This window comes from Macaca nemestrina, chromosome 20, assembly GCF_043159975.1.
Source record: "Macaca nemestrina isolate mMacNem1 chromosome 20, mMacNem.hap1, whole genome shotgun sequence".
NCBI classification, from domain to species: Eukaryota; Metazoa; Chordata; class Mammalia; order Primates; family Cercopithecidae; genus Macaca; species Macaca nemestrina.
Genome location: NC_092144.1, coordinates 49717703 through 49734626, shown reverse-complemented (window position 1 = coordinate 49734626; position 16924 = coordinate 49717703). Strand labels below are relative to the sequence as shown.

Here is a 16924-nt window from a genome sequence, read left to right as displayed (position 1 = left end):
CAACCACATGAGGGCAGGATTTTGTATTTTGTTGCCTGAGGTGTGCTCTGCCCCAAAATAGTGCCCAGCACAGGGGAGGCACTCAGTAAATATTTGGTTAATATGAAGACTGAAGCCTGGGCATGGTGGCTTATGTCTATAATCCCAGAACTTTGGGAGGCTGAGGCGGGAGGATCACTTGACCTCAGGAGTTTGAGACCAACCTGGGCAACATCGTGAAACCTCATCTCTACTAAAAATACAACAAATTAACCAGGCGTAGTGGCACATGCCTGTAGTCCCAGCTACTTGGGGGGCTGAGGTGGGAGGATTGCTTGAGCCCCATAGGTCAAGGCTGCAGTGAGCCGTGATCGTGCCACTGCACTCAGGCCTGGATGACAGAGTGAGGTCCTGTCTCAAAAAAAGAAGACAACTAAACTGGGTACTGTGTGAACTCAAGGAGTTTCTTTTCCCTCTGGGGTTAGTTTCCTAACTGGTAAAATGGGTGGGTCAGGGCCAGGCACAGTGGCTCACACCTGTAATCCCAGCACTTTGGGAGGCCAAAGCAGGGGGATTGTTTGAGCCCAGGAGCTGGAGACCAGCCTGGGCAGCATAGACAGATCCCGTCTCTATTTTTTTTTTTTTTTTTTTGGAGATTGAGTCTCATTCTGTCGCCCAGGCTAGGGTGCAGTGGTGCGATCTTGGCTCACTGCAAGCTCCGCCTCCCAGGTTCACGCCATTCTCCTACCTCAGCCTCCCAAGTAGCTGGGACTACAGGCACCTGCCACCATGCCCAGCTAATTTTTTTTTTTTTTGTATTTTTAGTAGAGATGGGATGTCACCGTGTTAGCCAGGATGGTCTCCATCTCCTGACCTCGTGATCCGCCCACCTCGGCCTCCCAAAGTGCTGGGATTACAGGCGTGAGCCACTGCGCCCAGCCCCTGTCTATTCTTTAAATGGGTGAGTCAGAAAGGGTCTCTCAAGGCCACTCACTTCAGCTCCATATTTAGTAATCTTATGATTCAGGGGCTCTCTGTCCTTTCTCCCCTACTCCCTAGATCAGAATTTCCCAAGCCTTGGGCCACAGAGGGGTACTAGTCCATGGCCTGTTAAAAACTGGGCTGCATAGAAGGAGGTGGGCGGGCAAGTGAGCATTACTGTCTGAGCTCCGCCTCCTGTTAGATCAGCAGCAGCTTTACATTCTCATACGAGGGCAAACCCTATTGTGAACTGCACGTGTGGGGGATCCAGGTTGCACGCTCCTTATGAGAATCTAATGCCTGATGATCTGTTGCTGCTTCCCATCACCCCTAGATGTCACTAGATGGGACCGCCTAGTTGCAGGAAAACAAGCTCAGGACTCCCACTGATTCTACATTACAGTGAGTTGTATAATTATTTCATTACATGTTATAATGTAATAACAATAGAAATAAAGCACACAATAAATGTAATTTGCTTAAATCATCCTGAAAACATTCTTCCTTCCCGCACCAGTTTGTGGAAAAATTGTCTTCCAGGAAACCGGTCCTTGGTACCAAAAAGATTAGGGAGCACAGTGGCTCATGTCTGTAATCGCAACACTTTGGGAGGCCAAGGCAGGTGGATCATGAGGTCAAGATACCGAGACCATCCTCGCCAACATGGTGAAACCCCATCTCTACTAAAAACGCAAAATTACAAAAATACAAAAATTAGCTGGGCATGGTGGCTCGCGCCTGTAGTCCCAGCTACTTGGCTGAGGCAAGAGAATCGTTTGAACCTAGGAGGCTGAGGTTTCAGTGAGCCGAGATCATGCCACTGCCCTCCAGCCTAGCTACAGAGTGAGACTCTATCTTAAAAAAAAAAAAAAAGATTGGGGACCACTGCTGTAGATAATCCTCAAACTGGGTCAGCATCCCTTAGATAACCAGTATAGGCAGGCACCCTTTCTAAGATGGTCCCCAAACACTGGAAGCTACTCTTGGACAATCTGAAAACTGGCTGTTCTATCTTGCCAAAATTCTCAAACTTGGTTCCCATCCCAGAGTGATCTCCAAACTGGATTGGCTGTCCCGAGATAACCACTGCACTTGGTTCCTCATGCCACAAACACAGTTACTCTCTCCGGAGAATCCATAGTTGTCATCCCCAGAAATGAAGATATTGTGCTAATTTAGGCATCCACACCATGTAATCCACAATCACTGACTGACTCCAATAACCCCTCAGCCTGTTACCTACCTCCATAATCCTAATCCTTTGTTATCCATACCAAGATCTTCTTTGAACCTCATTTAACCATCAATCAACCTCATAGTCTTATTTGCTTTCAGATAATCCATGAACCCAGGAAGCCACTCCAATAAATATCCACATGCATTACTTACTCGGAATAGCCCACAAACTGTCACCTGTAATAAGGCACCAACCTACCCTACTCATCGTACTCCTCAAATTCTGTTACATACACGCTTCCACACACACTGGATGATCCACAAACTCACGTATCCATTCCGGATATTCTCTCAACTCCTACCCACCTCAGAACCCAGTGGTCCCAGCAAACACCCTCCTCCCCACCCCCGCATGCCCCTGTCCCTGCAATCCCACGCGGCCTCAGACTCTCCCTCTCCGAAATGTACACCCCGAGTGGGCACCTGGTTACGCAGCACCACGAGCGCCTGGCGTAGATCCCGCAGGAAGAGCTGGTAGATGTGTGCCTGGACCAGCGCCTCCCTGCGCGCCTCCCACAAGCCGAGAAGTTTATGCCAGCCAAGTTCGAGGTGTGGCAGCCACTCGTCTAATGCCAGGCCCGGGCCCAGCTCTGCGCCGTCGGCGGCCAGCAGCGCCTCGCTGGCCGCCACGATGCGAGCATAGTCTTCCTCGCGCTGGTCCACCTCCTCCTTGAGCGCAGCGTGGCGCGCCAGCAGCGCGTCCGCCTCTTCTAGGCTGTTGGGCAGGGGCCCCTCGCTGCCGCCCGCCGCTTCCTGGGCGCGCACGAGCCAGTCCAGGAAAGCATCGAGGTCATGTAGGAAGCGCTGCAGGCGCCCTGCTGCTGCCACCGCCTCACCACAGGCCTGAGCCGCGCTGGCTAGCGCGCCCCACTCAGCGCCCAGCTCCTCCGCGCCCTGGTGCAGCCGCGACGCCTGTGCCGGGAAGCGCGCTGCCAGCAGGGCTGCCTCCTCCAGAAGGGCGGCCTGGCGTGGCTCCAGCGCCTGCAGAGCGGCCTCTAGGCCGCTAAGACGCCACTGCAGGGCGCCGCCGGCGCGGGGCGCGCTCTCCACAGCTCGCCGCTTCTCACGCACCTGGGCGCGCACCTCGGCCACCTCCAGCACGTGGTTCTCCACCAGCAGCACCGCGCTCATTTCCTCTTTGCGCTGTTCCACTAGCTCCACGATGCGGTTCCACCTGCCCAGGAGAAAGAGAGTGACTTGAGGAGGACAGGGACTCCTCTTGGGCGCGGAGGGCCCGCCTACCCAGGGTAGAATCCGGGCCCAAGCCACCCAGCCATTGTGTGACCTCAGTTTCCCCAGTTTCTGCCGGTGTAAAATGGAACCCTACCCATCACTTTTGCTTAGGGCAGCCGTTCTCAACATGTAATCTGATCGAGGACAAAACGATCTTCATAAAAATGTGTTAAGACGCCATTTGCTTTTTCACTCTCATTCTTTCCCGAGTGTTCAGTGAAGTTTTCCAGAGGCGGCAGGAGAGACTGAGTGCAGAAGCCGACTCTGACTTAAGAGAAGCCCAGCTGCCATCTCTTAAACCAGACTTTAAAGAGATTTACAAAGGTACGAAACAATGCCATTCTTAGTATATTTTTTGTTATGAAAAGTTATTTTTTTATAAAAATATGTTAGTTGGCCGGGCGTGGTGGCTCACGCCTGTAATGCCAGCACTTTGGGAGGCCGAGGCGGGCGGATCACAAGGTCAGGAGATCGAGACCACGGTGAAACCCCGTCTCTACTAAAAATACAAAAAATTAGCCGGGCGCGGTTGTGGGCGCCTGTAGTCCCAGCTACTTGGGAGGCTGAGGCAGGAGAATGGCGTGAACCCGGGAGGCGGAGCTTGCAGTGAGCCGAGATCGCGCCACTGCACTCCAGCCTGGGCGACAGAGCGAGACTCCGTCTCAAAAAAAAAAAAAAAAAAAAAAAGAGATTTACAAAGGTACGAAACAATGCCATTCTTAGTACATTTTTTGTTATGAAAAGTTATTTTTTTATAAAAATATGTTAGTTGGCCGGGCGTGGTGGCTCACGCCTGTAATCCCAGCGCTTTGGGAGGCCAAGGCGGGCGGATCACGAGGTCAGGAGATCGAGACCATCCTGGCTAACACGGTGAAACCCCATCTCTATTAAAAATACAAAAAAATTAGCCGGGTGTGGTGGCGGGTGCCTGTAGTCCCAGCTACTCGAGAGGCTGAGGCAGGAGAATGGCGTGAACCCAGGAGGCGGAGCTTACAGTGAGTCAAGATGGGGCCACTGCACTCCAGCCTGGGCGACAGAGCAAGACTCTGTCTCTAAATAAATACATAAATAAATAAACAAATAAATAAATATAATAATATGTTAGTTATATTAACACATTAGATATTTAGATTTTTAAAAAAATTTTAAGACATGAGATCTCACTATGTTTGTTGCCCAGGCTAGAATGCAGTGGCTATTCACGAACTCCTTTATGGCACACGGAAGCCCCCAATCCAGGCTCAAGCGGTCCTCCCACCTCAGCCTCCTGGGTAGCTGGGACGACAGGCACGCACCACTCCCAGCTTATTGTTATTTTTAAATAACTTAATGTTTTCAAATTTCTCAGCCAGGTGCAGTGGTTCACACCTGTAATCCCAGCACTTTGGAAGGCGGAAGCAGGTGGATCGCTTGAGCTCAGGAGTTGGAAAGCAGCCTGGGCAACATGATGAGACCCATAAAATACAAAAATTGGCTGGGCGTGGGGGCGCACACCTATGGTCCCAGCTACTTGGGAGGATCGCTGGAGCCTGGGAAGTCGAGGCTGCAGTGAGCCGTGATTGTGCCACTGCACTCCAGCCTGGGTGACAGAGTGATGAGACCTTGTCTCAAAATAAATAAATAAAAATAAAAACATTTAAAATTTTCTCAGTATTAAGTTCTAATATAGTAAATAGCAATAAATATGACTCACTAAAACAAGCTCTTGGGGTCCTCAATAGTATGGGTTTATTTTATTTTATTTTATTTTATTTTATTTTATTTTATTTTGAGATGCAGTCTCACTCTGTCACCCAGGCTGGAGCGCAGTGGCGCAATCTCGACTCACTGCAAGCTCCGCCTCCCGGGTTCAGGCCATTCTCCAGCCTCAGCTTCCCGCGTAGCTGGGACTACAGGCACCCGCCACCACACCCAGCTAATTTTTTTGTATTTTTAGTAGAGACAGGGTTTTGATTTGACGCGTTAGCCAGGATGGTCTCGATCTCCTGACCTCGTGATCTGCCCGCGTTGGCCTCCCAAAGTGCTGGCATTACAGGCGTCAGCCACTGCTCCTGGCCTGTTTTGTTTTTGAGACAGAGTCTTGCTCTGTTGCCCAGGCTGGAGTGCAGTGGCACCATCTCAGCTCACTGCAACCTCCGCCTCCCAGGTAAATGGGATTCTCCTGCCTCAGCCTCCCAAGTAGCTGGGAGTACAGGTGTGCACCACCACACCCGGCTAGTTTTTGTATTTTCAGTAGAGATGGGGTTTCATCACATTGACCAGGCTGGTCTCAAACTCCTGACCTCAAGTGATCTGCTCGCCTCGGCCTGCCAAAATGCTGGGATTACAGGTGTGAGTCACCATGACCTGCCTATTTCTTGCATAAAGCCATTATGATTCTCTAAATATCTTGTTCATTTATTAGCATATTTAACTGTTTCTGTGCCTTCTCTAGAATTGACACACTACAAGGACAGATATTAGGACTCTGAAATCAGACAGACCCGAGTTCAAGTTCTGCTCTAGCCAGATTTGCCATGTAACCTTGGGCAAATCATTTCCTTCTCTGATCTTCAGTTTCCTTATCTGGAAAATGGGGATAATAAAGTCCACTTCATTGAGTGTGTAATGAGATCATGTGGCTAAAGCACTCGGCATATAGATCTCTCTACATGCTATAAATTGTTACTGTTGTAGTTATCTTTTTAGGCTGGATGCTTTGCGATTGTCTCGGCTATAGAGATTTTAAAATCCCTGGATATGGGAATCTTACACCAGAGAGTCAAGAGCATAGTCTTTGGGTGGGGTGCAGTGGCTCATGCCTGTAATTCCAGCACTTGTGGAGGACAAGGCAGAAGATCACTTGAGCCCAGGAGCTCGAGACCAGTCTGGGCAACAAAGTGAGACCCGATCTGTACAAAAAATACAAAAAGTAGCCAGGTGCAGTGGTGCGCACCCATAGTCCCGCTACTCAAAAGGCTGAGGCAGGAGGATTTCTTGAGCTCGGTGGGGGGTGAAGGCTGTAGTGAGCCATGATCGTACCACTGCACTCCAGTCTGGGTGAAAGAGCAAGACCCTGTCTCAAAAAAAAAAAAAAAAAAAGAACACAGTCTTTGAAGTCAGACATATCCATCTTCAAAGCCCGATTTGATCCCCTAACTAGCTATGTAACCTTGGGCCTCCATCTTCACCTCTCTGAGATCCAGTTTTCTTCTCTCTAATGTGGGGTAATTTCCACCCCATAGTGTTACCAGGAAGACTGGATATATTAGATAAACAGCTCCAGCTCAGGATTCAGCCAGAACTGCATTTGACTCCTACTTATAGACTGAGTAATCTTGGATAAGGAGTTCACCTCTTTGGACCTGTATCTTCATCTAGGACCCCACCTGCACTGGGAGAATTGCTGGTAGTATTCCAGATGTACTGTATTAGTTTGTTACTTATCTTAAAAGAGTTGTAGGCTAGGAGCAGTGGCTTACACTGTAATCCCAGCTCTTTGGAAGGCCGAGGTGGGAGGAGGCCAGGAGATTTCGTTTGTTTCTTTGTTTATTTGTTTGTTTTTGACATAGATTCTTGCTCTGTCACCTAGGCTGCAGTGGAGTGGTGTGATCTCGGCTCACTGTAGGCTCTGCCTCCTGGGTTCAAGCAATTCTTCTGCCTCAGCCTCCTGAGTAGCTAGGACTACAGGCTCATGCCACCATGCCCAGATAATTTTTGTATTTTTAGTAGAGATGGGGTTTCACCATATTGGTCAGGCTGGTCTCGAACTCCTGACCTCAGGTGATCCACCTGCCTTGACCTCCCAAAGTGCTGGGATTACAGGTGTGAGCCACCACACCCAGCCAAACCCAGGAGTTGTAAGACCAGCATGGCCAACATAGTGAGACCCCCGTCTCTACAAAAAAAAATGTTTTAATTAGCTGGGCATGGTGGTGTGCACCTGTAGTCCCAGTTCCTCAGGAGGCAGAAGTGGGAGGATCGCTTGAGCCTAGGTGTTGGAGGCTGCAATGAGCCATGATCACGCCACTGTATTCCAGCCTGGGCAACAGAGCAAAATCCTGTCTCAAAAGAAAGAGAGAGAGAGGCTGGGCGCGGTGGCTCACGCCTGTAATCCCAGCACTTTGGGAGGCCGAGGCAGGCGGATCACGAGGTCAGGAGATTGAGACCATCCTGGCTAACACGCTGAAACCCTGTCTCTACTAAAAATACAAAAAATTAGCCAGGCATGGTGGTGGGCACCTGTAGTCCCAGCTACTAGGGAGGCTGAGGCAGGAGAATGGCGTAAGTAAACCCGGGAGGTGGAGCTTGCAGTGAGCCTAGATCGCGCCACTGCACTCCAGCCTGGGTGACAGAGCGAGACTATCTCAAAAAAAAAAAAAAAAAAAAAAAAAAAAGAAAGAGAGAGAGAGAGAGAAAGATCTGAATTCTAGGACCTTTACCATGGAAATTGGGATATTGGAATTTTTTTTTTTTTTTTTTTTTTGAGACAAAGTCTGGCTCTATTACCCAGGCTGGAGTGCAGTGGCACAATCTCTGCTCACTGCAATCTCTACCTCCTGGCGTCAAGGCATCCTCCCACCTCAGCCTCCCGAGTAGCTGGGACTGTAAGTGTGCACCACCATGCTTGGCTAAATTTTGTTTTGTTTTGTTTTGTTTTGTTTATAGAGAGAGAGATGGGGTTTTCGCCATGTTGCCCAGGCTGGTCTCGAACTCCTGAGCTCAAGTGATCCACCCATCTCAGCCTCCCAAAGTGCTGGGATTACAAGTATGAGCCATTGTGCCCGAAAGAACATTGGGATACTGTAAAAAGTTACATAAAGTGCTTGGGAATACTCCTGGCAGATTGTAGATATTCAATAAATTATTTCTGGATAAATAAATGAACAGCCAACTGAAATGTCTGTTTTAATTTTACCACGTCATCACCAGTACTGGGGATTATGATTTTTGGTCAACATTTTGTTGATTTATCAGGTGGCCATTATGATTCCAGGGGTTTGAGATTGCACATCTTTGCTGTCCATGGTTGTGTGAGTGTGGAAGGGAAGGATGGGAGGGACTCCCAGCCCCAGGCCCTCCTACCTGCTGTTGAGGTGGTCCTGGCAGGAACGCACCTCATCTGAACTGGGGTGGCCTCCTTCCACCAGCTCCTGGACCGTGTGGTTCACGTCCAGAACGCGGCCCATCAGGCTGTTCATCTCTTGGTCCAGGCTCTCGAATCTGCAGGAGGATGGAGATGCTCAGACACCCGAACCCTGCGGACCTTGGTTTTATGAAACGCCTTCTACTGGTTCTACTCCTAATTCTCCACCCTCCTTTGTGGGCTCCTCCTCTTTTACCTGCTGTTAATTTAATTTAATGTATGTATGTATGTATGTATGTATGTATGTATGTATGTATGTATGTATTGAGACGGAGTCTTGCTCTGTCACCCGGGCTGGAGTACAGTGGCACAATCTCGGCTCACTGCAACCTCTGCCTCCCGGATTCAAGCGATTCTCATGTCTCAGCCTCCCAAGTAGCTGGGATTACAGGCATGCGCCCCCACACCTAGCTAACTTTTCTATTTTTAGTAGAGATGGGTTTTCACCATGTTGGTCAGGCTGGTCTTGAACTCCTGACCTTATGTGATCCGCCTGTCTTGGCCTCCCAAAGTGCTGGGATTACAGGCGTGAACCACCATGCCTAGCCTCTACCCGATGTTTAAATGGGAGTTTCCGCAGCAGCAACTCCACCCTGAGCCCTCTGGGTTTTCCCTCACACCCTTCTTCGACGATTCCACCCAACCCCACAGCCTTGGTCTTCTCCCCTGAACTCATGACAGTCACACCTCAGTCTTCAGCCTCAACCTCTTACCTTTTGAACCTATCTTCAACCTAAAGTCTGCTGTATACCTTCTTGGGGCTATTCACACCCATCTGACTCAAATTTGTTCTTCCTCTGGGCCCCCATGTTGGGGACAGCACTGTCATCCCCCAGGCCAGAGCCCTGGGCTTTGTTTTAGAAAATTGCTCTGGCCCATCGGCCTCCATGGCCTGTCTTTCTACTTACTTCCAGCCCTGGTCTAATCTGTTCCACTCCATCTGGGTCCCCACCCCAGTTGCCTCTCTGGGTTCCCAGCCACAACTCTCAACTGCTCCAACCCACCCTCCACATGACAGCCACTGAGGTCTATTTTAAGCTGGACATGGTCCTCCCATCTTTAAATCAATGTTTCAAAGAACTGGGCAACTGTGGGCACAGTAGGGGCAAGGAGCAGCCCTGTGTTTCCAGCAGTGCCCAGCACAAGACCTAGAAAGGCATAGGCACTCAGTACTAACACCTGCTGAATGAATGTATGGATGAACAAGATGCTCAGAGAGAGTGGTGCAGAGGAGGAATACACATTGTTCACCCACTAATTGAACAACTCATTGCTAAGTCAGCCAACAGACAAGTCAGTATATAATATGTCATGGGATGGTAAGTGCTACAAAGAAATGTAAAACAGGATGAAGCAATGGAAAATGTCAAGGGTTAGAGCTATTTCAGTAGCTTAGGGAGGTGACATTTATGCAGAACCATTGGGAGGCCTCCCAGAGGAGGGGCCAGGCTGAGGTGTCCCTGTAGAAGCATAGGTCGTTTATTTCATGCTTGGCGAATGTAAGCCTGGGTAATAAGAGCAAATGCTGGGGGAATGCTTCCTCTACCCCCAGGCATTTGCGTCATGTTCTGCATGTATGAACTCACTTACCCTTCATCACAAGCTTGGGTAGGGACTTAATACCACCCCCATTATACAGGTGGGCAAGCTGAGGTTCAGGAAGGTTAGGCAGGTTGCAAACCTTCTAACTGTCACAAAGCTGGTTATGAGTGAAGCAGGGATTGGAACCCCTTGTTCCAGCTGAGCGAACATGGGAACTGTTGAACCAATGAAGGTGAGACTGGGTGCATGAGGAATGGGACCCCGGAGTCCCACATGTGTGCGCTCACCGGTGCTGCACCACCTCAACGTCGTCGAGTGAATCGGGCACACGCATGGAAAGCAGCCATTGCTCCTTCTCGCCGATCCACAGCTCGCACGCGTGCACCTCGCCAAACATGCGGTAGACAGCGAGCGCGTCCCGCAGCCACTGGCGCCGCAGCGCCGCCACTTCGGTCACCTCAGCGAACAACTGCTCGGCTTCCACCACGCGCACCTGCAGCGCCACCACCAGCGGCCCTGCGCCACTGGCACCCCCGAGTGTTGCCAGCTGGCGTCGCAGGCCGCTCACGGGCCCGCGATGCGCCTCCACCTCTCCGGTGAGCGCGCGGTGCTGGCGCCCCAGGCGGCGGCTGGACGCTTCGTCGTGGCCAAAGTCGCCAGCGGCTGCCAGGCGGTAAGCGTCACGAAGCCAGTCCAGCAGCCCGTCGAGGTCAGCGCCGAACTGGTGCAGCGCCCGCGCCTCCTGCAGCCGCCGCTCGCGCCGCGCAGCCGCCTCTTCCAGCCTCTGCCAGCGGCGCCGGGCGCTCGCCGCGCGCTCTGCCAGGCCCACCAGCTGCACCGTCTCTGCTCCCGGGCCGACGGCGCCGCCGGCTGCAACCAGCTCCTCGCCACACCGCAGGGCCTGCTGCAGCAAAGCCCGCCGCCCGCCCAGCTCACCCTGCAGGATCTTGTGCTGGGCCAGGAGGCGCGCGGTGCTGGACAGGTCATGCGCGCCGCCCGCCGTGCCCGCTGCGCCCGCTGCGCCCGCCGCACCGCCGCCGCCCGCAGCCTCCAGGAGGCGCTCCTTGTCGCGCGCCCAACTCTCGGCCTCCTCCAGCTCCTGCAGCAGCGCCCACAGGCTCCGCGAGGCCTCCAGCTCTGCCCGTCGCCGCGCCGCCTGCTCCTGCAGCTCCGCCAAGCAGCCGTGCACGTGGTTCACGCGGTTGCAGATGACCTGCGGGTCGCAGGGCTGGTAGCCTGAGCCAGGAGAAGGGGAGCATCCAGGATTGGTCACAAGCCAAGGGGCGCCCAAGAGAGGATGGTGCGGGCTACCTACCCTGTCCTTGGTGTGACTTCATCAGGTGCCGGGTCACGCGGCTCCTCCTGCAGGCAGCCTTCCCTAACACCCCAAGGCTGGAGCAGGCTCCTCCTCGATCCTCTCAGGCTGCTCTGCTTCCCCATCCCAGCCCTGACTACTCTGTGTTGTCATTGCTTTGTCCTGTCTCCCCCGCTGGACTGAGAGCTCCTTAAGGACAGGACCTGGGACTGTCACACCCTATCCCAATCACTGCCTAGCAGAGGGTGGCACCCAGAGCTGTAGCCTAGTGAATGTAGTGATTTGTTGACTGAACGATGGATGGATTCAGAGCATCTCAGATTCTGTATATTTGAGTGAAAATTGTGCTTATGTCAGAACTGAGTCAAATGGAACTTCTTTGTTTTTCGTTTGTTTGTTTTCTTGAGACAGAGTCTTGCTCTGTTGCCCAGGCTGGAGTGCAGTGGCGCAATCTCAGTTCACTGCAACCTCCACCTCCAGGTTTAAGCGATTCTCCTGTCTCAGCCTCTCCAGTAGCTAGGATTAGAGGTGCCCACCACCATGCCTGGCTCATTTTTGTATTTTTAGTAGAGACGGGGTTTCACCATGCTGTCCAGGCTGGTCTCAAACTCCTGACCTCAAGTGATCCGCCTACCTTGGCCTCCCAAACTGCTGGGATTACGGGTGCCTGCCACCACGTCCAGCTTTTTTTTGTTGTTGTATTTTTAGTAGAGACGGGGTTTCACTATGTTGGCCAGACTGGTTTTGAACTCCTGACCTCATGATCCGCGCCCTCCTTGGCCTCCCAAAGTGCTGGGATTACAGGCGTGAGCCACCGCGCCCAGCCTGGAAATATTGTTTTATAAAACCTCTGTGTTAGTGTGTGTGTCCATGTATGCATGTGAACTGTGAGTCATGAGATAAGTGCATTTATTATTTTATTTTAGAGATAGGGTCTCACTCTATCACCCAGACTGGAGTGCGTGGCACGATCATGGCTCACTGCAGCCTCCAACTCCTGGGCTCAAGTGATCCTCCCGTCTCAGCCTCCTGAGTAGCTGGGACTATGGGCCCACATCACTATGCCTGGCTAATTTTTTTTTCTAAGTTTTTTGTGGAAATGGAGTCTCACTAGCTGGTCTCCAATATCTGGGCTCAAGCAATTCACCCACCTTGGCCTCCCAAAGTACAGGGATTACAGGCATGAGCCACTGCTTGGCTGTGTATTTCTTACTGGATCATAAAAGTGAGAGAGAGACACTGCCCTAGGTGGAATGTGGGATTTCTGTAATTCTGTATGTTCACTGATGTTGACTCAAACCACAAGGTATCCAACTGAATAATAGTTACAAAAACAACAGCTTCTTGCCAGGCGCAATGGCTTATGCCTGTAATCCTAACACCTTGGGAGGCCGAGGCGAGCAGATCACTTGAGGTCAGGAGTTTGAGACCAGCCTGGGCAACATGGCAAAACCCCATGTCTACCAAAAATACCAAAATTAGCTGGGCGTGGTGGCGTGCACCTGTAGTCCCAGCTACTCGGGAGGCTGAGGTGGGAAGATCACTTGAGCCAGGGACGTTGAGACTGCAGTGAGCCGAGATAGAGCCACTGTACTCCAGCCTGGGCAACAGAGCGAGAGTCTGTCTTAGAAAACAAAACAAAACAAAACAAAAAAACAGCTTCCATGTACCCAGCCCTTACTCTCACACAATGTCATTTGATTCTTACAACCATCCTGTGAGGCCAGTATCCTTATCAGCCCCATTTTCCAGATGAAGAGACTTCCTCTCAGAGAGAGGAAGGATTGCCCTAGGATCAGCTAAGAAGCGGTCCATCAAGAGCTCACACTCTGGACCACCCATCAGGCAGCGCTGCCTCCCATCCCCATGACAACGCACTGCCCACACTCGCACTCCCCACACCGGCCCCTCTGTTGTATTCTCGGGGCTGCTGATTGTCACAGGAGCCAAGAACTCACAAGGCGAGGGCAAAGGGAGCTTCCCGAGACAAACCTAGCTAAGTTGAAGGAGAGGGTCCCAACAACCTCGCCTGGAGATGAGATGGGGATGGGAGGGGGCTGAGCCAGGGTCAGGATGTCCACACCAGGGCGTGGAGGGAAATCTCAGCATTTGTACTTAGGATGTGACCCACGTCGGCTAGGGCGAGAAAATTCCCCACCAGCCTGCAAGCCAGACAGGTTGTCCCTTTTCTAATAATGCTCCAAGATTCCAAAGGGCTGTGGGCTCCAGATAAAGGAGGAAAACATCTTAACGGAGAGATATGGACCAGCCTCAAGACCCTCTTATCAGCTCCATGGCCTGGGCCTCAGTTACCTCATCAATGAGAAAGATAAAAAGCAGTCCTGACTGCCATCAGCACTCAGGGCTAGCCATGGTGTTCCGAGGAGTATAAATAATCTCACAGGCTGGGCGCGGTGCCTCACACCTGTAATCCCAGCACTTTGGGAGGCCGAGGCAGGCAGATCACCTGAGGTCAGGAGTTCGAGACCAGCCTGACCAACATGGAGAAGCCCAGTCTCTACTGAAAATATAAAATTAGCGGGACACGGTGGCGCATGCCTATAATCCTAGCTACTCAGGAGGCTGAGGCAGAAGAATCGCTTGAACCCAGGAGGCGGAGGTTGCAGTAAGCTGAGATCGCGCCATTGCACTCCAGCCTGGACAACAACAGCAAAACTCCATCTCAAAAAGAATAAAATAAATAAAAATAATAATCTCACAGAAATGGCCAGGGACAGTGGCTCCCACCTGTAATCCCAACACTCTGGGAGGTGGAAGCGGGAGGATTGCTTGAGCCCAGGAGTTCAAGACCAGCCTGAGTAACATAGAGATCAAGTGTCTAAAAAAATAAATAAATAAAATAAACAACAACAATAATAAAAAAAAAATCTCACAGAACACTCATATCAGATGGGGCCACTCTGACCATGATGGAGTAGGACAAAACCAAGCTCACTCCATAATCATGCCTGAGCACAGACAAAATCAAGGTCACTGTGCAAACCACAAAAATGACCACAGGCTGGGTGTGGTGGCTCAAGCCTGTAATCCCAGCACTTTGGGAGGCTGAGACGGGCGGATCACGAGGTCAGGAGATCGAGACCATCCTGGCTAATACGGTGAAACCCTGTCTCTACTAAAAAATACAAAAAACTAGCCAGGCGAGGTGGCGGGCACCTGTAGTCCCAGCTACTCGGGAGGCTGAGGCAGGAGCATGGCGTAAACCTGGGAGGCGGAGCTTGCAGTGAGCTGAGATCCGGCCACTGCACTCCAGCCTGGGTGACAGAGCGAGACTCTGTCTCAAAAAAAAAAAAAAATGACCATGCATCCCCCTCGCTGGGTAAGATGAATGACAGCTTCCAATGACTGCAACAGCCTCCTTCGGTTCCTCCCACCACCTAGATCAAAATGATTAAGATGCCCGATCACCTAGTCACCCCCATATTCTGACATCATCCAATCCACAGCACAACTCACTACACTGAATCATCTTCCAAATCACCTAACACAAGCCCAAATCCTACAATAAGCCCCCAGTCATATATATATATGTATTTGAGATGGGGTCTCACTCTGTTGCTCAGGCTGGTGTGCAGTGGCACGATCTAGGCTCACAGCAACTTCCACCTCCCAGATTCAAGCAATTCTCCTGCCTCAGCCTTCTGGGTTGCTGGGATTACAGGCACGCGTCACCATGCCCAGCTAATTTTTTGTATTTTCAGTACAGATGGGGTTTCACTATGTTGGCCAGGCGGGTCTCGAACTCCTGACCTCATGGGATCCACCTGCCTCGGCCTCCCAAAGTGCTGGGATTACAGGTGTGAGCCACTGCGCCCGGCCCCCCATCATACTTTCTTGCTGAGATGCCCCACAGCTCCCCATGGTGTGTGTAAAGAGCCACCAAACCCAACTTGGTTTGACCACAGAGGGACTCCTGGTGGTCTCTGGCTGGAGGGCACTGACATAAGTAAGACAGGAACCTTATTAGAGCCAGTCTTGGTTTTGCCTATCAGCATCCATGACCTTGTGTCTGGTAAGGGCGTCCCTTTCTCCTCTTTTTCAGTCTAAGTCTTTGGAATGGGCTGACCCCACTCCTGGCCCTGGGATAGGTGTGTCACATGCATGTGGCCAATTAGGTCCCTGCATACCCTGGGGCCACAGTGATTGGCTGAGCAATGATGGAATCCACTGTGAACTAATACAAGCTCTCCTAAGACTTTTTGTTAGAACTCTTGGGAGAAAGGGGCCTGTGTCCCATTGGCTCTGATAACCTGTTAGGATGTATACCTAGGGCTGAATGATCCTGGATTTATACCACAAGGGGCAGGACTGCTTGACAGTGACACCAACACAGAGACTAGAGATGGAGAGAGACGAGAGAGAGAGAGTCTTTTGTTTATGTTTTGAGAAGGAGTCTCACTCTGTCACCCAGGCTGGCGTGTGCCTGGTGGTACGGTCTTGGCTGACTGAAACCTCTGCATCCTGGGTTCAAGCAATCTTCCCACCTCAGCCTCCTGAGTAGCTAGGATTACAGGTGTGCACCACTATGCCTGGCTAATTTTTTTTGTATTTGTAGAAGAGATGGGGTTTCATCATGTTGGCCAAAGCCTAACCTCAAGTGATCCGCCTGCCTCGGCCTTCCTAACACCTAACACCTAAGTGTTAGGATTACAGGCATGAGCCACCAAGCCTGGCCTGAGTCTTTTTCGTTTTTGATATGGAGATGGGGTCTCGCTATGTTGCCCAAAACTCCTGGCCTCAAGCAATCCTCCCATCTTGGCGTCCCAAAGCTCTGGAATTACAAGCATGAGACACACCAGGCCTGGTCTCAGATGGAGTCCTAAAAGCACCCTTGAGCCATACCTGGATCCAGCCATGCCTGAAGTAAAACCCACCCTTCCCCAGATTTTTTTTTTTTTTTTTTTTTTTTTTTTTGGTGACAGGGTCTCAGTCCAGTTGCCCAGGCTGGAGTGTAGTGGCACAGTCTTGGCTTACTGCAGCCTCGACTTCCCAGGTTCAGGTGATTCTCCCACCTCAGCCTCTGGAGTAGCTGGGACTACAGGCATGCACCACCATGCCTAGCTAATTTTTTGTATTTTTGGCAGAGACGGGGTTTTGCCATGTTGCCTAGGCTTCCCTGAACATTTTGGTTACGTTAGCCAGTCCACTCCTCTTTTCACCTTAAGCCATTTGAACTGAGTTTCTATCACCTGTGGTTAAACAGGCCCTGATTAACATTACTTAGCAAAGGTTTTCTTGTTTGTTTTTTAAGAGACAGGATCTCACTGTGTCACCCAGGCTGGAGTGCAGTGGCATGATCATGGCTTACTGAAGCCTCCAATTCTTGGCCTCAAGTGAGCCTCCTCCCTCAGCCTCCAAGTAGCTGGCACTACAGGCATGTATCACCGGGCCTGGCTTATTTATTTATTTATTTATTTAGGTAGAGATGAGGTCTTTCTGTGTTGGCCAGGCTGGTCTTGAATTCCTGGGCTCAAGTGATCCTCCTGCCTTAG

At 51.2% G+C, this 16924-nt stretch overlaps 1 protein-coding gene across 5 annotated transcripts in view; it reads right to left on the bottom strand.

Moving 5' to 3' along the window:
• Positions 1-16924, bottom strand: part of LOC105495626 (spectrin beta, non-erythrocytic 4) — a 117054-nt gene that overhangs the window by 53578 nt on the left and 46552 nt on the right. For all 5 annotated transcript variants that reach the window (XM_071086863.1, XM_071086864.1, XM_071086866.1 and 2 more), the window contains 3 exons: positions 10384-11332; positions 8494-8631; positions 2620-3370 (listed from right to left, as the gene is read on the bottom strand). In XM_071086863.1, the coding sequence (XP_070942964.1) occupies positions 2620-3370; positions 8494-8631; positions 10384-11332 (1838 nt within the window). The remainder of the gene's footprint in view (positions 1-2619; positions 3371-8493; positions 8632-10383; positions 11333-16924) is intronic.